This window comes from Trichogramma pretiosum, unplaced genomic scaffold (assembly GCF_000599845.2).
Source record: "Trichogramma pretiosum strain Unisexual culture from Peru unplaced genomic scaffold, Tpre_2.0 scaffold50, whole genome shotgun sequence".
In the NCBI taxonomy this organism is placed as follows: domain Eukaryota; kingdom Metazoa; phylum Arthropoda; class Insecta; order Hymenoptera; family Trichogrammatidae; genus Trichogramma; species Trichogramma pretiosum.
In genome coordinates, this window is record NW_019640807.1 from 1,103,731 (window position 1) to 1,123,956 (window position 20,226).

A 20,226-nucleotide genomic window follows, 5' to 3' on the forward strand; every position below is an offset into this window, starting at 1 on the left:
TCGAACCGAGCTCGCTGCCTTTAACGTCCCCAAAACAGCACACGCAATTAATCGTCATTGAACACTTGGTGGTTCTATATGAATTTTTTTTTTCTTCATAACGTTATTTTATTCTTTATCTTAAATTGTCGTACGAGACCAGCTAACAAATTACGGAAAACTCTATCTCGTATCGTAACACTATTATTATTGTACGAACCCTTTCTCGATTATCAAGAGTGATAATAATATAATAATAATTACTTTATCATTTGGCGCGTTTGAAAAACAAATACGCAGCAATTTTTCTTTTAAATTCAACTTGTCAATTAACTCTCGATAAATAATTGCAGTAATACAACTATCTTTGTGTAACAAAAATTTCAACTTGCATGCATACGTGGCCCATAGAAAGAAAATCGCACACCTGCAAAATCCTGCTAGAAACGCTGAACATTTAATGGCTACTTTTTAGTTATTAAACCGTTCATATTAATGATCGATTCATTAAAGTTGGTATCTGGTGCTTTGACTTATACAATTATTTCAACTTTGCCACTTGCAGATTACAGAAATAAAAATACTCGTCATCTAGTGGCGAAGTGATGAGGTTACGGTATAGTAGTAAGCTCCTCGATTTAAGGTGGTTGAGAACTGATTTAAAATTTGGTCTAAACTGTAATTTTCAAGTCATTTAAAATGCGCTTAATTTTTTTAATATATTTGTGATAATAAAACGGGCCAAAAACAAGCCACAACAATTTACTGAAAGGTAATTTAATACAATTGAAATGCCCATTTTTTGGACGTTAAGTCATCATTAATGTTCAGCATTTCTTAACAACTTTTGATTAAAAAAAAATCAAAAAAATGAAAGATCTATGGCGTTGGAAAAAATACTAATAGTCTTATTTGGAATTAATGATGCGTGCCAATAATTAAAAAGAAAAGTATCTATTTATGGTACTCAAAAGTTTCTTTATAAAAATTATATTATATTATATTTTTGTTTCATTATAATAGTAGCAATAATGATAATGATAGTAGTAATAAAAATAATAATAATGATCGTAATAGCTAATAATAATAATAATAGTCCAATTACAATATTAATGACAATAATAATAGCTAATATATATAATAACATAATTGCTGGATTCAACTTAACACTAAATAATAATGAGTATTGATGCGTGTGCAGAGATGTCAATGTGATTCACATTTCATAATAAATAAGTTAACGTGTCAAACGTAATAATCTTTAAAAAAAAAATTGATATTGTACATGGGTATTTTATAATCTACAAGTGACTTACATGAGTGTGTATCAATAATAAGCATCAAACGACTACGTGAAAAATTTTACATACGATTTTCTTTCTAGGATCGAGTTTCATTGATTTTCCCTTCTTTCTCATCTTTTTCTCCTTTATTAACAAACGCGCCTAATGTAATACAAGAAAACACACTCTGCATATTTTCCAGCTTCGCCGATGCGACCAACGCCCGAAATGTCATTTCGTCGCGCGCGTTTTCTCGAATCGAATTTCACGTGGCCTAAAAATCATCGTCGTCATCATCGTCGCTATTTTGCTAAGACTTCGTCGCTACATTCTTCGTCCCTTTCATTTTTGCTAAAAAACTTTTAACATTCGTCATCGTAATTAATAATTGTTTAATTTTTCTTTAATTCATTTATTTTTTTCCGTTATAAATACGAGCCTCCGCGTGCGAGGGCGTCTCGCGTCCGCGAGAGGCACTTAACACGCATATAAAGTTAATAGATATATTTTTTTTTGATAATGAATAGATCTAAAAATGTACAAAGTCGCAATTTTATTATTATTATTATTATTCTTTTCATTTTTTCCACATTTTTATGTGTGTTTGTGCACGCGGGTGTACGTGCTCGACAGCGCGAGAGCCGAGCGTACGATTAAAAAGCAGCGTATGTCCAATGAGTCGTTCAATTTCTCCAACCCTGTCCGTGTCACGACAAAATTTATTTTTCCGATCGGACAAAATTTTTCGCATCTTATTGTGATAGCCCACTTCTGAACGTTCAACGTTCGAATTGTGCCGTGATATTTCACAAAATTTTTTCTATACGATGCTTCGTGCACATCTAGACGCTTTTTTGTTCTCGATCATCGCGCTGACCCACGTACAATGCTTACACAGACACACACGCGCATCTTAGCGTAATTTTCCTAAAGTTTACATGGCAGTATTGGTGGTTTACTTTTTTTCTTTACATTTTTTTCACCTTGTCGCAAGGGTAAGAAAAATTTTCCTTTTTTTCTCTGTCAATTGTGTTCGTGTGTATCTGTACGTGTGAAGGGTGTGTGTTGTGTGAGTGTTACTTATGAGTATATACGTTTAAATGACAATGACAACAACTACATGCTAACGTGTACGCGCGTTTCATTACATTTAAAAATAAGAAAGTATTCAAGTATAAAATTATCATAGAAAAAGAAAGGGTATATTTTATTAATTGCAAATTAACGACGGATCTAATCGGTACCGCATCGCCTATTATTCATATATATAAAAAAAAACTCTTACAGCATAAAGTTTTGGGGTTTTCATCGATAATCCGCGATTGAACAAACGAAAATTATACAAAACGATCGTTTTCAATCATGTTACTTCGATTGTATCATATAAAACCTTCGAATCGCACGTGTGTGTTTTTTTTCTTTCATTTCTTTGTATAAAAATCTGCGCGCGTATTTATAAAAAAAAGGTATAAATAGGATCGTTTTATCGAAATCTACTTGTCATTATTTATACATCGCTATCGGTTTGTTTCACGTTCGTGATTCAAGACTTAGCTTATATTGATATAAGAGCTGTGCGCGGAATCGCCTCCGTCTGTGTATTCGTCAACATTTTATATTTATAATATATTAATAATTATAATCGAAAATTTCAAACCGTGAAAGCCTCTATATTTTTTAGTCTTTAATTTTGTAAAAATCGAACTTTCTCAGTTCTCCAATAACGCATACTTAAAGTTTTTGTTATTTTTTTTTTACCTTTATTTTTCCTGCGCTCGCTTATCAATTATATATCATTTAACGCATTTGATAATAATAATAATTATTTCTTTTATGAATTATTTTTACTATAAAAAAGTCGCGAGATGACATAAATTTCGATTCACGCATCTCGTTTAGTCTAAAATGCAACGGTATTTATAAATCGACTTACCGCAATTGTACACTCTCTCACATACCTTCGTTTTTTTCCTACGCTTACAATATATTTATAATATTCATCATATATATCTTATATATATACGCAATCGTACATTACAATTCTTACGAGCTAACTTTTTTATATAATTTATATATAATTTATATAATATATGCTTGGTAAAAAATTTTTACAATATAGTCTTGTCCGCCAAGTCTCTTAGTCTCGCTTAACACTGTATTGCTATCATACAAAATCACTTACAATAGACGAAAAAAAAAAAAAATCGAAAGAAAGAAAAAGAAAAAGAAGAACCGATCGCCAATGCCGCCCACACAGCCGAGACACGCGCGTCGTGACGCTCGTATCAATAGTGTTGTCCGATGTGCGTATAAAAATTTCTCTCCTTTCGTCAACGAATTCGAGAAAGAGAGAAAATGAGAAATGTATGTTTGTGTATGTATATTATTAATAATAGTCGAAATAGTATCGTGCGTCGTCGTACACACGCGTACGCATCGCTGCCACTTGGCGAGCATTGACAATCGTATCAAGCGCTTGATTATTTTTTATTTTTATTTTTCCTTCTCCTCGCGTCTTAGACATTAACCGCAATTCGCTTACCTATCAACAGTAAGAGTGAATAATATTTCGTGTCACAAAAATAACTAATAATCATAATGAGAGTAATCATAAATAACGTAGACGCATAGTAATAATCATGATGATAAATCGTAGCAGTAATCGTAATAATAATAAATATCGGTGATAATAATGTTTGACAATATGTAGCCAAGATAATAATCTAGTATAAGGTAGCAAATATAATAAATATGTAATAATAAAAAAAAAAATGACGAATTATCATGATTCGTGAACAAAGTTTAAAAACAGAAGGGTAAATTGTGATTAGTCTCTCTCTTGGCGTATATTTTTGCACGGACTTTATCTATGATGTACGTGCAAAATATCGCTTGGTATAATTCTTTCGACAGTAAAAAATCACACAGACACGCGTATACACACTCATACACAGAAATGGTCGTGGCATTATTATTGTTTTTTTTTTCTTTTTCATTATCGTGGAGCGTAGAATTGAAAAAAAAACAGAAATAACGAAGAAAAAAAAACACATAATTTCTACACAGCACACAATATCATTCAGTTACACCAGCTTGCCACACATACACACACATCATCGTAATAATAATCATACACACAGATCACACAAACTTGTACGCCGAGCTTACTTGGCTAATGGAGTGAGTGAAAAAAAAAAAACAAGTAAAATATGTATATATTTATATGTATAATTTTAAAAGCGGCTTCACTTTGGTACGCGATAGTAGCGAAGCACGAGGTAACCCATCGTCCTGAACACGATCAGGAAGGCCAGCAGCACCGCCGTGTTGGCCCAGAGTGGCAGTCCCTGGCCGCTGGCGCCGCCCTGCGCCTCCAGGATCGACTCGACGCGTATCGTCGTGCCGTTCTTGCACTCGGCGAACTTGCTCGGCTGCGAGCACCTGCAATGCGCGCCACACACGCACACACACACACATGATTAAAATAATGTTTGTACAAAAAAAAAAAAAACGTTTATAATAACGAGAGAAATTAGAGAGAAAGAGAAGGGAAAACTCACAGTACGGGCCCGCCGACGCCGAACTCGAGTATCTGCATGTTCTGATAGGCGTAGTGTACCATGCTGGCGTAGCGCGCCCAGGCCAGCCAGGGTGGCACCGCCGTGGCCAGATAGCCGCCCAGCAGCTGCGTCGCCAGCGTGTAGAGCGCCGAGGCCGTTATGCTCACCTGCAGATCCAGACAGCAGGCGCCCACGAAGAAGCCCACGCTCTATATGACAAAGAGAGTGACAAAATTATCATCATCATTACGTTTAAGTACGTTGCAGAAGAAAATTATGGAGCTTTTTTTCTGTATATATACCTGAGCCACGACGGTATTGAGCAGCAGGAAGCCGAGCAGAGTGAGAAACACGCCCATGCTCTGGAAGCCGAGCATCGGATAGCTGATCATGTGGTAGACGGCGGGCAGGGTGATGGTGAGCGGCAGCTCGCCGACCATCTTGGCCATGTAGTAGGCCGACAGCCGATACGAGCCCGACAGCCGCTCCTTGTTGATCACCTCGCGCTCCGGTGGAACTGGACGGATGACAAAAAAAAAAAATTTTTCATTATCGTCGTTGCGTCGATAGCGTCGTTATATTATATACCGGTAGAAATGCTAACGTGACTTAATTACCCAAAAAAATGACCATTCAAAATATTTTAAAATATATAAAAATTTTGTGTTTTACGACCCGAAAATTAATGTAAAGTTTTCAAGCGCTTTAGATACGGTAATATCACTTCGAGTCTCTACCACTAGATGGCGAGTACCCTTATTTCTGTAAATCTGCAACTGGCAAAGTCGACATAACTGTACAAGTTGTAGCCGTTCTAATGGCCTTTTATTTTAAGATATTGAGTGACTTTGAATTTGATTGAGTGACCAGAAAAATCATATCGTGCAAAAATATAAAATGAACAACTATTCAACGACGATAATATTATACTACTACACGCACAGCTCGAGAGGGCGCCGAAGTGCGCGAACAGCATCCAGTAGGTCGTGCTGAAGAACATCCAGCCCTGTATGTCGTGGAGGGAGGCCTCGGTGCGCGGCAGCCGGAACCAGAGCAGACCAGCGAGCAGGCCCAGCGCGATCGTCTGCAGCCAGTTGAGGCGCGACAGCATTCGCGGCCTCGCCTCCTGGAAATTTCTCTCCGATAATACCTGTCGCAAAAAAAACATGTCATTTATTACTCTATCCCATGTGAAATTGTATACTATACATTTATTTTATTATTATTTCGCGTACTTTGAATTGGGACCAGAAGCTCGTGGGCCACTGCCAGCTGTAGTCGTCGTCGGCCGAGCTGGCGTTACTGCTGGCGTGGCTCTGCGTGTCCAGCCACAGTGTGCGTCCCTCGTCTTCCTTGACTGTTGTTGTTGTTGTTGTTGTTGCGTCGTCGTACCCCGATTCGCAGATGGTGTGTGTATCCAAAAAAAATGCAAAGAGAAACAAAATGCTCAGACACGTTAATCATATACACACACGATGATTTGCCCAAGCCAAATGTCGTGCGCTGGCCACACATTGTATTATAGACGGGACAGGTATATATGTAGGTAGGCAGGTGGGCTCGTATTACGATAATTAGGATCTTTCCTTCCTTTTTTTTTTGCATACACACAAACGCACAAGGTCAAGGACGCAGACGTTTTATAGACGTATACTTTTCTAGTCTGCTGAGCATTAGTGGGTCATCGACACACACACACACACCGGGGCGGGATCGTGACGCGGAGGTAACAGGTTAATTATAACTCGATTCGGTGTATTGTAATGGACGATTGTATTTACGACGACGTTGACGAGTCGACGTCGACAACGTGTAAGAAAGTATAAGTATGTATTTGCAATATGTCGCGCATTTCGCATAATAAAAAGGAGCCGCGTACCATGTACTTCCGCGTCTGGCGGTAAAGAAAGCACCGAACAACGACGATACCGGGGGTAGGACGTCTCGAATCGATCATTAAGCAAAAGACACGTTATTGCAGCTCGCGTGAATTATAATAATGCGGGAGCAGCATCTATACGTGGTTCTCGCCCCCCCAAAAAATTAATCGTACAACGTACCATTATTGGTGATGTGATGCTCGTGATAATGGATGAGATGCTCGCAGAGCTGGGTCTGGCTTGGATTGTAATCCGGGCGCAGTTCCGGCGGGCAGTCGGGTCCCTGGCGGGCGGCCCGCGCCGCCGCCACGATCCGATCCCTCACCTCCTCCGGGCCCTTTATCTGTTCCACTGTAATATAAGAGACAACATTTTAACCTTATGTTCTTGAAGAAAATCATCGGTGTTTGCGCGCGATAATGATCGGTATTTATTTTATATTGATATGTACGTGCGATGCCGATTTTGCAACCGACGAAAAAAAAGAAGAAGTAGGAGAAGAAGAAACCCCAGCTGCATTTCCGTTGCGACTGCGGTCGCGCGTTAATGACCGATATCGTACGTTATCTGCACTGGACGTATGCGAAGCGAAAAAAAATGTAACGTGTATATCATCAAAATACACACACACGAGTCGCCACGACGCGAATATGTAATGCAACGTATAATATATTTTTGAGCATTTCGTCGAGTTATTTTTGCGCGCGGGTCAACGAACCGTAACAAAAAAAGAAAAGAAAAGAACGAAAAGAAAGAAAGAAAGAAAGAAACAACGAAAAATAAAAATTGCTCGTAAAAAATATAACGGATGTGCTCTCTTTCTCCTCGGCTGCAGCGTTCAATCAAGTCCTCTTCGCGCACTCGCGAGTGAGAGAGAGGCAATCATTCGCAGCGCGAGAGAAGCACCAAGAGAATAAAAAGATTTTACTTTTCTTTGGGCGACTTTCTTGGGCGCGCAGCAGCAGCAGAAGTGCATGAGTGAGTAAGCGAGAGAAAATTATCATTACTCAAATTGAGAGAAGCTGCGCATATTACGTTTTTATTATTTCTGCGTCCCAAATTGATTTTTCTTCGGTGTATACAGTGCAGCGCAGCGCGAAACAAAAGAAATACTTACACACGTATATTTGTAATAATAATAAGTCGAGTACTCGTAAACCTATATAACACAAATTACTCGGCAGCTCGCGATTATTACTCGGTCGTGTGCCTTCGTTATACATATCTCGCTCGCGTTCCTATTATCATCATTATCATCATTATCGTCATCGTTTCCTCGTAATAATTAATATCGAACGAATGTAAAAAAACTTATATATTATATGCTCACGTATAAGATCGGCAGGATTGTAATGTGGCAGGAGATTGAGGCCGATGGTGGAGAAGAAGCGGCCGATGTTGGCCGTCGAGCCGTAATAGGCCACCTGGCCGCGACTCAGCAGCAGCAGCTTGTTGAAGCTGTGAAACATTCGAGAGCTCGGCTGGTGCACCGTGACGACGATGCTCTTGCCCTCCTGCTCGGCGTACTTCTTCAGTCGGGATATCAGCGCCTGGGCGGAATGCGAGTCCAGGCCGCTCGTCGGTTCCTGCGGCGGCGACGAGATCATTATTTTTTTGTAAATTTTAATTCGCACGCGAGTGAGAAGAATGAAAAAAAGAGAGAGAGAGAGAAATGAAGTCTCGCGAGTTTCACCCAAATTCGCAGGATTGATGGGATGATGATTCTTCATTTTCTTTCTCTCTCTTTCTTTTTCTTTTTTCGTCATTACGTATGTGCATAATTCGTACATACGTATACAGCAACAAAGTACAGTATGAAAGTTTTCACTTGGTGTCGACAGCGTTGAAAAAAAATAATTAAAAAATATGTACACAATACTTACGTCGAGGAGCATCAACGACGGATTCGTAAGCAGCTCGCAGGCTATGCTCGTTCGTTTTTTCTCGCCACCCGACAGACCTCGTTTCGTGTAATCTCCAACGACTGCGGGAATGAGAAGAAGAAAAAGAAAATAATAATAAGACATGCAACACGTATTAATCACTTACATTATCGATCGCTTCTAATCGTGCGTAATGAAGAATTTTAATGCGATATGAAAAAAAAATATATACTCACTGGTATCCTGACAAGCACCAAGATCGAGGACCTCGATTATATGATCGACGCATTGCATCTTCTGCGAATGAGAAAGTGTATCCGGAAGCCTGAGGCGCGCCTGGTACTGAAACGAGACCAAGCGCAACATCGTCGTTTTAATAATGCGTATATATTCATTTATTTATCGGTACGCGGCTGCACCTCGCGTGCCACAGCCGTGTTCAGTTTATTTTTATACTAGTACTATTTCTTCATATTATTTTTTTTTTTGTGTTACATTAATATTATACAGGTTTCTAGCAGTACGGTCGTGCGCGCCATTGGAACGTATGCAAACATTTTTCTTTATTCTTTCAAACATTTTGTACTCGCTGCTATATAATATGAAGCTCCAAAGCAAGATGGTCAATGAACTCGTTCGACGATGAACGCATAAATCATACGATCGTTACGTATATCGGTTGGACTTTCAACGATCGTATTCTGTGCATTATATTTTATAAACAAATCAGGGCCCCACTTAAACACACGGACGTACGATGGGAGGGTAAAATCGCGGCGCCGGAGGGCATTGGACTTGGAATTACGATTTTGCGACCTAGTTTTGTTACACACGCACACACACACACATATTTATATATTATGAGTATAACTCTCGTGCCGGCGCAATGAAAATATTTAATTGCGGCTTTTGTGTTTATGCCTCTTACACGAGCTGCTACACACACACACACAAATGTAATATACATAACATCTCGATGTACACGTGAGCAGTGGCACGTACGTATAGAGCGCGGCATTACTCCCTCTCTCGAGCTTTCGAATAAAAAAAAAGAAGAAGAGATGTATAGGAATTCTAAAGCGACAAAAGGATCACCTCGTGTTTATAATAATATTCTACGAACGCTCGAAAAATCCTGTCCCATTTAATATGTAATATATAACGATCGAGTCTGGCCTAATAGTGTACTATACTACTTGATACGAGCTAAATAAAACTCGATGCCGCTTCTAAATATTCACGCATACGCGTTCGCAATTACATATACATCGGACAGCAGCAGCAGCGGACTCGATTCTATCTAGACAAGCCGATCGTCGTTAATTGCATTAGAGTATGCGCGCATACACGTATATGTATGTAGGTAAAATAAACCAAATTGAGCTTTGATCGAGCTCGCAACGAGCCATATGTAAACGAGCGAGGCCTGCGCACATTTGGAAAGTTCTATTAATCGGAGCTCGTATATAATATACATATGGATATTATTTAAGCGTGTGTGTGTTTATGTATGTGCTGCAGTCGCTGCAATATGCGCGTCTCAACGGGCGAGATGCTGCCGCTGCTGCTGCTGAACATCGTTTTGATATATTGTAACGTTACATACTGCTCCCGTACATATAATATGTGCGCAGTTGCGACGTTATCCAAACTTTTGCGCGATATTATGTACACATAGCGTATGCGCGAGCGTGTGTGTGGATGTGTGAATTTTGAGACGCGCCCGCGAGCGACACATGCAAAATAGCACTTCACGTGCACGAGAGAGAGAGAAAACTCGACGTCATAACTCGGTCAGTGAACCTTTTTCCCGTTTAACGACGTTGCGCTCGTTCGCCATCGGTAAATACGCGTGTGTACGTGTGTGCGCGCGTTTGTGTTTACACACATACGAAAATGCGAGCGTTACACATATAATAACCGCGTGGTATACGTTTGCGCGAGAAACATGTTTGCCGCTGGAGCTTTTTTAAAAATATGTATACTTACAAATTCGCCAGCGGCAAGTGGGAGGCGGGGACAAAAAAAAACGAACGAGTTCGCGCGAAACGCGTCTATTTTGTCGGTTTTGATTATATATCCGACGAGATCGGATTTTATCACTGTCTTATACGAACGCTTTTTTTGTGGCGCGAATTCCAAAGGAAAAAAAGAAAAAGTAGAAACGCTTAACATTGATTATGTCCAAAAAGTGACCATTTAAATTTACAGTGTTTTAAATTACACCATAATTTTTCTGTTGCAGTTATCTTGCAAATACATTTTAAATGATCTGAAAATGACAATTTAATTGTTTCGAAAAATGCAGACAAGTCAATACTTATACTTCGAGCCTTCTCCGCTAGATGGCGAGTACCTTAATTCTATAAATCCACGAATGGGGTGTGTATTGAAGCCAATAAAGCTTCAATTCCAAATAGAGTACTTATAAAGTGATAAACATATAATTCAGAGTTCAAAAATTTGAAACGGATGTGCCTACATCAACTGTCTCAAAAAAATTGATTAATGAAATCATTGTAACAAATTATTCAGCATACCTTACTCTTAAAAATATAATAGAAAGGATAATCGGAATTAACGATGTCTTCTATATTAGCCATTCGATTGAAAACCCAAGACATAGGCATAATTTTAAGAGTTTCATAATCAACTCACAACAATTTAGGACTATTGGTTGCCAAATATAAGCGTCAATGTTATTGAATTCAATATTTATTGACGTTTTACATTTCAAATGTGAAAATTTTTATATCGGTCCAAAAATGATTACGAAATGTCTAGAAGAACTTTTTCGTTAGCCAAAAACTATAGCCACAAAATATCGATCATAATTTCTACCCAGTACATTCGCGTGAACTCGAGCTTGAGCAAACTCTCTTCAACGCACAAACTACACACACACACAGATACATTTTCGGCCGAGCTATGTTTATATTGCATATTTTTGCGTGCGTGCGTGCACAGAACGTACATACGCGTACGTGCACGAGCAGCACTCGAGGCCCAAATGGTCCTCCTCCTCCCCGAAAAAAAGGCCCGTTACTCGAGTGCACATTCGACGCACGCGCGTATATACGTACTTTAATACGCATCGAAACGCACGAAGAACGAGAGAGAGAGAGAGAAAGAACGCGGAAGGAAGGGCCAAATAATAGTACGGCATTATGCGATATGTATTTGCAGCGCGCGAAACGAGACCGGCGCATTCGCTCACGCGTCGTACGCATTTGCGCGAATGATTTTCTTTTCTTTTCTTTTCTTTGCATCTGCGTAATTGTCGATAATTTAATGCCGATTTGTGATTATACCTTACCGATCATTTCGTCATTTTTGACCTTACGCCGTATCAATCCTATTATTTAAATTTTCTTTTATAAGAAAATAATGTACAAATTCGTTTATCCTTTGTCTGAAATGTATTAAATATATATTGGTCGAATTCGTGAATCTATATATACGCGTTAGTATCCGCGTGTAAGTGTGTGTGTGTGTGTGTGTGTGTGCGAGTGTGTTTGCGCAGAGATCGGTAACGGTGTATTATTTACGCGTCGCCGTTTCTCAATATAAACCACGACCTTCTTGAAATTCATGGAATTCAAGGTCGGACATTGACTATATAACACACACATACAAACACACACGAACACTCGTGTACAAGTGTGTGTGTGTGTATGCAATATATGCAGCAGGCCCCGCGAGTCCAGACCCATGTGTATACATATACCCACACGCGTGCAGTGCGTAAATGTGCGTGTATATATATGCGAAATGCTCGACCAAACGGTATATTACCGACGCCCGCTTGCGATACAACGAACGTGCTGCAGCAGCAGCAGCAGCAGCGAAAGAAGCAGCTCTCGGCGCGCATCAGCTGCGAGCGAGCGCGAAAAACCAGTTCGGACAAAAGGTGGCTTTTATGCTCGCGTAACAGTATTATATATCGCGTATAAGTGTGTGTGTGCGTGCGTGCGTGTGTAAAATGCACAAACACAGGCGGCGCTCGATGCACTGCAGCGGCAGCAGCGCCCGCAAACGAAAGAAAGAAAGAAAGAAAGAAAGAAAGATGGAAGGAAGAGAAAAAAAAAAGCGCGTGCGTACAAAGTGTAGTAGAAGGCAAAGATGGAACGAAAGAAGACGAGAGGACGGAGGAAGAGGACGAAGTAAGAAAAGGATAGAAGCTGGTCCAAGATAGTATACATGTAGTATAAGTGCGCGGGGTGAAAAGAAAGAGAGAAATGTAACAGTGACCGTAATTTCGCGCGCAGTGTGCGTGCCGTATACGAAACTGCACGGTGCATAATGCATAAGCACGACTCTCCCTCTCCCTGAGCAGTAAACACACACACACACACATACATTTATACTCGAGAGAGACTCGAACTCGGAGAGGGACGTGACGAATGCACGCACACACTATATACACGATGCAAATGCATTAGTGTGCACGTGCGCTTATATATATGCTATATACATGTAAATGAGCAGCTGCGCTTTTTTCGCGGTTTCCGCTATTGTCGTCTCGAGAGAGAGAGAGAGAGAGGAGGCCGCATCGCGTGCGCTACGGATCCACTACGGGGCATGCGTATATAATATAAACTCGGCCCAAGCCCAAGATGACGACGAGTGTATAATGTTTGCGGGGGAAAAAGGTAGAGAGAGAGCGAGAGAGCAAGAAAGAAAAAAAGTTTGAAAAGACTCGTTCTTTCATCTTTTTATGGGTCATTTCTTTCGGCAGCTCGGGCGCAGCGCGGCAGCGGCAGCAGCTTTTCCATTAGGTACGCACCAGGAGTTGAAAAGACCACAAGAGAGAGAAAGAGGCAAAAAAGAGCAAGAACATAGTTATAGCTTTCGGTAAGATTGTAATGCACCGAAAAAAAAAAAAAAAAAAAAAAAACTGGTGAGAAAAATTAATNAAAAAAAAAAAGGAAGGAGGAAAAGAAACGGGGCTTTTTTCGGCATTACTCTCGAGAGCATTATGCGCAGGTACGTGTGTGTGCATATGCACACGCGAGAGAGAGAGAGAGAGAGAGAAAATGTACGGAATATGAGAAAAGACAGGCGTTGATGTACAAAGAACGACGCAGCACACGTGTGCGGAGGTAGGCGATGCACATACAAGCTCGATATGCAAATGGGGACTATAACGTCGAAGCTTTTCGCTCCGAAACGACGAGAAACACACACGTGCGCGTGTGTATCGCGCTGCGAAAAGCTGGAAAAACGATAATGATACGGGCCGGGGAGTGTAGAGAAAAGAAGAGCTACTGCGTATTACGCGTCATTTGCCCGCGCGACGATGATCGGCACACAAAGGTATAGTACTGCACGATAGCACGCGTCGCGAAATTCGCAAGTTGACGATCTTTTTCTATCTCTCTGTCCAGCTATCTAGGCACATTTCATGAGACGTACAGTGCATAGCCGCGACGGCGCCGGAAAATATCATAATCTAGCCTGACGTAACGCGTGTGTGTCTGCACATGCACGATGCCCGAAATTTATCGTAAATACGAGTAGGAGAAAACCCCCAGAGCGAATAGGTGAAAAAAGAGCGAAACGATATAATAAATAAGCGTTCGGAGCGGGAGGTAAAGAAAATCTTACATAAATCCGACGACTGCGTGTACACGTATATACGTGAGAATTGCCGATGTGCCGTTTGTGCGAATAAACGCCGCGCGCGTACTACGCGTAAAATAGAGAAAACGTCGCGCGCGCGCGTAAATAAGCTCTCCATCGCGACGAAATAAAGAGAGAAAGAAAAATTCATGCGTATAATAACACGCGGTATACGGGCACCGCACCGAGAAAGAGAAAAGAAAAGCAAAGCCGCACGCGGGACGGAGACACGACACACACGACAAAAAAAAATGAAGAAGAAAAAGAGGCGCCGTGTGCTTATACATATACCTATATAGAGAAAAGCTCGGCCAATTGCACAACTCGTGTCATTCGTTAAATCACGTCGTCCGTTTGTGCGTGCGACTATACCGCGATCGTATCCTATCCACAGCAACCAGCCACTACTACAACGCGGCAAATATTCTATTAATGTAATTGTATATCTATACACGACTACCTGGCGCTTATAGGTGACGTGTTTTGCGCTGCTTACAGCACATATATGTATATACGCACATTGGAGAAAATCTAACCGATTTCACCGGATGAACAGGTCGATGTTGCTGCTGCTGTTGCTACGACGGCGGCTATAATATTGTATCCTGCTGCTGCTGCGATTTCTATAATGATAACCCGCTGCGATCGACGACGCGTAGGTATATAATACATATGTGTGTGCGACGACGACCCCTTGTTCCGGGGGACTCCTATATATGCGATATACATAAGATTTAATTACCGCAGTGGCGGCAGTAGTAGCAGCAGCAAACGATCTCCGGATCGTAAATATGTTTTTCTCTCTCTCTCTCTTATCTCTTTCACTCTCACGAGAATATCTTTCTTTCTTTTTCTCTCTATACGTTCAGGCTCGATTCTCGATTCTCGCGCGCGCGAGAAGAAATCAATGTGTCTCCGAGCGCGCTTACGTACAGCAGCAGCAGCACACATAATTGAACTTCCTTCTCTTCGCGCATATGTATAGATATCCAATACATAAATGTTTTCCCTTGGGACGCATAGCTTCGGTGGCAACTGTATACACTACCTGCTGCCGGCTTTCACGAAAGAATCGCAGAGGAGCTGACTCTTCTTAATACTAGTCTCTTCCTCGAGCGCACGCAGTCGATATAGCAGCTTGTGGCTGTGGCAGCTAAAGCAGCAGCAGCAGCAGCAGCAAAGGCAATATATTAAAACAGGAATGGAGCTGAAATTTTCATGGGGGATATACGTGTTTGTGGGACAGGTCGACGCTTCGTTGAGCTCTGTGTGACTGCGCACAGACACAGACACACAGTCGTAGCACAGCCACGACTCCAGTGTGGCGAGGCACATACAACAAGGATATCCTAGTAGAAAGGATCGGAAAGTAGGATTTCGTATACGATTATCAATATTTATTGGCCTACTATTTGCCGCGGCGCAACCTGTATACATACACACGCGGTATCGCGAAGAAAACGTCCGCACGCGCGCGTTTATTTATACAGACGCGAGAGAGAGAGAGCGGCAGAGACGATAATTATTTTTAACAAATCGATAAATCGCAGCGATCGTTAATTGCTTATCTTTAATTCGATACAGCATGAATACGCGATTTATGCAAGCACGTCTTCCTCGATCAACGGCGACAAATTATCATAACGGTATGACACAAACCCGTCGCGCTAAAATTCATCCTATTTTTCCCAACGTCATATGTATGTACGTACCTCGAGCGTCTGCCTCAGGGTGAGATCCGGAAAGAAGACGTCCTGCTGCTGCACGTAGCAGATGCGCCGGCGCCAGCGCTTGGTCAGTCGCTCGCGATTCATCCAGATCTCGCCGCTGTCGTGGCCTATCCTGCCCGACAGGCAGTTGAGGAGGGTCGACTTGCCGCAGCCCGACGGTCCCATGACGGCCAGTAGCTCGCCGGGCTTGACGACGCCCGAGACGTCGCGCAGCAGCGAGCGCTTCTCCTTGACCACTTGCAGATTGCGGAAGACCAATTGGACCGGGCGCGAGTCCAGCGGACACGCCAACTGTAACGCCGAGCTTTCCACTCTGAAATACGAAATTACATCGATATTAAGTATATGATTTTCAGTTCGATTATGCAATTTATCGATACTTATACGTATATAAGCTTGTAATAACGGTAATTTGGATGTCGGTGCGCACATAAATGTGCGTCAAAATATTAATCGAATATCAATTCGCATCGTTAATCAAAAGGGGGGGGGGGGNAAGGGGGGGGGGGGGTATCGTAACGTTATATTCCCCACCGCGAGGCGATAATTACGTTTTGTGCTCGACGACTCGAGCACCGAGCCTCGCGATGTGCGTCCGCGTGTGCGCACATTATTATATTATGTACATATGAATGTGTCTGACTTGACTCTCTCTCTGTCTCTCTCTCGAGTAGCGGCCAATCGATAAATCGATTATAACGTAGGCCGCGATGCACTCGACGATCGTAAAATATTCCTATATAAATGCATATAACTCGGTTATGTATAAATTTTTTACCATCGCGAAAATTGTCAAAATAAAACGCGTCTGTTTATATGTTATTTATATGCATCGACGATTAAATAGACATCGCTATGCTGAAATTACGTAGCGAGTCTCTCTCGCGCGATTTCTTATTGCCTCCGCCACATACGCTGCGTCGAAAGAAAAGAGAGAAGCTGCAGCAGCAACGATGAGAAAAAAAAGGCGTTGACATAATCTTGAAATGACGAACGATGGAAAGCTGTATTACATGGACGTGAACGTTCGTGGCATTTAGGATATTTCCACGTCCGCGTATCTCTCAAGGTCACGCAGCAGCGGCAGCGATGCATGTGGAACGCGCGAAAGAATTTTCTTCCTTTCTTTCGCTATATACTTCGCTTCTTTCTTTCTCTCTCTCTCTCTCTCTCTCTCTCTCTCGTGTTCCTATCTTTCTCGCTCGCTATGCGTCGCAATTCACGACGACGATGATGATGATGATGCGCGCCTGTCATCGTGTATACGCGACTTTCTAACGAAATACCAGAGTCGCAAAAAAGAGCTATGCGCTATACGAGTGAGGCAAAGTTTTGCGTTTATCGTACGAATAAGTGTGCATTCTAATGGAATAATCGAAGTGGGTATATTTTGGGGAACGTGATACACCGGATTATTTATTTTCGTAAGAAAAAGTTACAATTTTTCAAGGGAAACTAGAGTTTTCTAGGGTTATTTGGGGTTAAAATTAAATTAAAAAAGCAAGTAAACATTTCATCCCGATGTAAACAACTTCGAAAAAGCACTATCAGCAATTTCTGTACTACTCGAGTCTCTTTCTCTATTTTCTCCTATTTTCCTCTCTCTCTCCAACTCGTATTTATTTTTCCTCGCGCGAGCTTTGTTCTTTTTCCGCTGCCGATCGTCGCGTGCCTCGTTGCGTATACACATTTGCTAATACCGATCGCGCGCTCGCGCTCGCGTACGTGATGCACACACACACACATGCGGCAACAGCAGTACACATCATCATCGAGTGTAACAGTTTTCATTTTCTTTCCTTATATATACCGCTCGAAGCACGTATATATATATAAAATAGTTTACGCGCGCGCGCTCGCGTGAAAGTGAGAGAGAAGTTAAAGAGCGCATGTAATTGCTCTATTCTAAGGCCGGCACAGCTTCGCGCGGGTTGTCTTTGAGTCCCGATAATTGCGAATTGATCCGACGATTACAAATTGCGACCGATCGAGACAAAAAATACATGTATCTATGTGTGTGAATGTGTGTGTAAGCTACGTGCGATCGATCGCTTTAATGTACGAAAAGGTCACTAGCCTCTTTTTCTTTCGCTCGCGATTTTCTCTCTCTCTCTCTCCCTCTTCCTTTGGTTATCGATACTCGAGTAGCTTTTTTTTTCGCACGCGCACTCACACATCCCGAATAATGTACACAAACAAAAGGTTCGATTACCGATCGCGAACGCTGCTACTTGCTGTTGCCGCCATCGCCTCGAAGACTCCCCCTACTCGACTTTTCGCTTCTCCGATCTTTTTTTTTCTTTCTTTCTTTCTTTCTGTTCCTCGCGTGTACACGAGCTCTCTTTCTCTCTCTCTCTCTCTCTCTCTCTGTATATATACGTATGTATATCATGCGATACATATAGCCGATATAATACAGGCGTAATGTGGGGCTCTCGAATTTCGGCCCCAAAGTGTGTATTGTGTGCGCGCGTGCACGCGCGTGCATTTTCGGTGTCTTTGACCTCTGCCTGCTGCTGCTGCTGCTGCTGCTGCGTACTCGGTGTGTGCGCCATGGGCCGTTTTATATATACAAAAAATATATATATAGATATAGATAGATGTATACAGTGCAGTTAGGAATTAATTACCCATTGTCGAGAAATAAAGACAACGACGGCGGTGCACGTGTGTGCGCGCCTGCATGGAAACTATATTCTGTATCGTACTTGTATTTATATATATACGACGATGATGATAAGCGACTCGAGCGCGCGCGACATCTGCGGCGGCGGCGGCGGTGTTGGTTGGTTCATATTATAAATATATAGGCATATGTTTTCAAGTGCAATGCACCCGCACGACATCTGCATGTGTGTATACGTGTGTATGCACATATATAAAGCGACAACGATTTTTGCGCCGATGGGAGAGAGAGAGAGAGAGAGAGAGAGAGAGAGAAAGGAAAGCGTATGCATCAACAACAATAACAACAACGACGAAAAAAAATGAAGACTCCCTGCGTGCAGTGCTCGATTATATATACACACACACACACACACACAATATGCATTAAAGGCAAAAGCAGCACATAGGAGAGCGTGTTATATATGAATTGCCACGGCAATATCGCGTCATCTTTCACGCCGACGACGACTACTACTACTCCCGGCTGCGGCTCTCGCTCGAGTCGTCGTCGTCGTCGGTTCGTTGAACCGCCTCTCTCGCTCGCGACTGCACTCCGTGTTGCTCCGCTGCCGCTGCTGCTGCTGCTGCACTTTTGCGATATGTATAACGTTCGACTCTATATATTGCACTGCGCACAGCTTCTTAGCTCGTGCGTACGCATACGTGCGCGTTGTAATATACGACGCGTGGGTATCTATTGCAGCAGCAACAGCAGCAGCTTCTATGTGTACTGCGGCGACTCTCGTTAATGCGGACGATATATTTATCGATGTATATATATTTCCGTCTCGCGCGATAAACATTGCGAGGGACGATGATGGTCAATGATCCAAACCGTGTACTACGCATACGGAAAAAATACTTTTAGAAATTTCTACGCAAGGAGGAGCTTTTATCTCCAAAGTCACTCGTCCGTTTGTTTTCCTACCGATTGGAAACACCTCGTACGCGAAGAGCTCATCGCGAAATCGAACCCAAAGTACCCGAACTCGGAGCGAAAAAAAAATATATATCGGTGAGTACATATATTACACGGTGCAGTATATGCGCGTCCGATATAACGGAGCGTCCGTTTTCTCTCTCGGCCTGCATGTTCGCATGCGAATTCTTCGAAGTTTGCTCGAAAGCTCGTTTTCATCGATCGATCGACGCGAGCTTTGTGTGTGCACATTACGTGCAACAGCAGCAGCAGCAGAACACGTTGAAAAACAAAAGCCTACACCGAAGAGTAAAAGAGAGAACGAGAGAGAGGGAGAAAGGCTTGTGAGCCGCTCTCTCAGGGCGGCGGCGTCGGCAGCGGCGGTGCTTTAAAATGTAGGCTAATATTAGACGCTCGCTCGCGCGCGCGCAAGAGCTAATAAGACGTATACACACACATACACGAGTTTCGAGAAAAGTATATAGCGCGCGCCTCGAGTCTCGTGGAGAGAAAATTGCGCGCTTCGAGGCGCTTGATGAATTGAAACGTATTTTTCAATTACCGCGGCCGGCGTAGTAGGAGAAAGAGAGAGAGAGAGAGAGAGACCGAGCTTTCGGACGAATGTATTATATACACGAGAATGTATGTATAAAAGCTCGGTCGCTCGACTCGAGAGCGAAATAGTTTGTAAACTCGTCACGAA

The 20,226-nt window shown here is 42.1% G+C and overlaps 1 protein-coding gene across 1 annotated transcript in view; it reads right to left on the bottom strand.

Moving 5' to 3' along the window:
• Window positions 1-1,855: 1,855 nt before the first annotated feature.
• LOC106649449 (ABC transporter G family member 14) overlaps window positions 1,856-20,226 on the bottom strand; it is a 109,729-nt gene continuing 91,358 nt past the window's right edge. The window contains exons 2-11 of the mRNA XM_014366878.2: window positions 15,920-16,250; window positions 8,822-8,927; window positions 8,586-8,686; window positions 8,033-8,288; window positions 6,883-7,053; window positions 6,058-6,179; window positions 5,765-5,972; window positions 5,125-5,339; window positions 4,823-5,031; window positions 1,856-4,703 (exon numbers count right to left, since the gene is read on the bottom strand). Of these exons, the coding sequence (XP_014222364.1) occupies window positions 4,508-4,703; window positions 4,823-5,031; window positions 5,125-5,339; window positions 5,765-5,972; window positions 6,058-6,179; window positions 6,883-7,053; window positions 8,033-8,288; window positions 8,586-8,686; window positions 8,822-8,927; window positions 15,920-16,250 (1,915 nt within the window). The 3' untranslated portion in view covers window positions 1,856-4,507. The remainder of the gene's footprint in view (window positions 4,704-4,822; window positions 5,032-5,124; window positions 5,340-5,764; window positions 5,973-6,057; window positions 6,180-6,882; window positions 7,054-8,032; window positions 8,289-8,585; window positions 8,687-8,821; window positions 8,928-15,919; window positions 16,251-20,226) is intronic.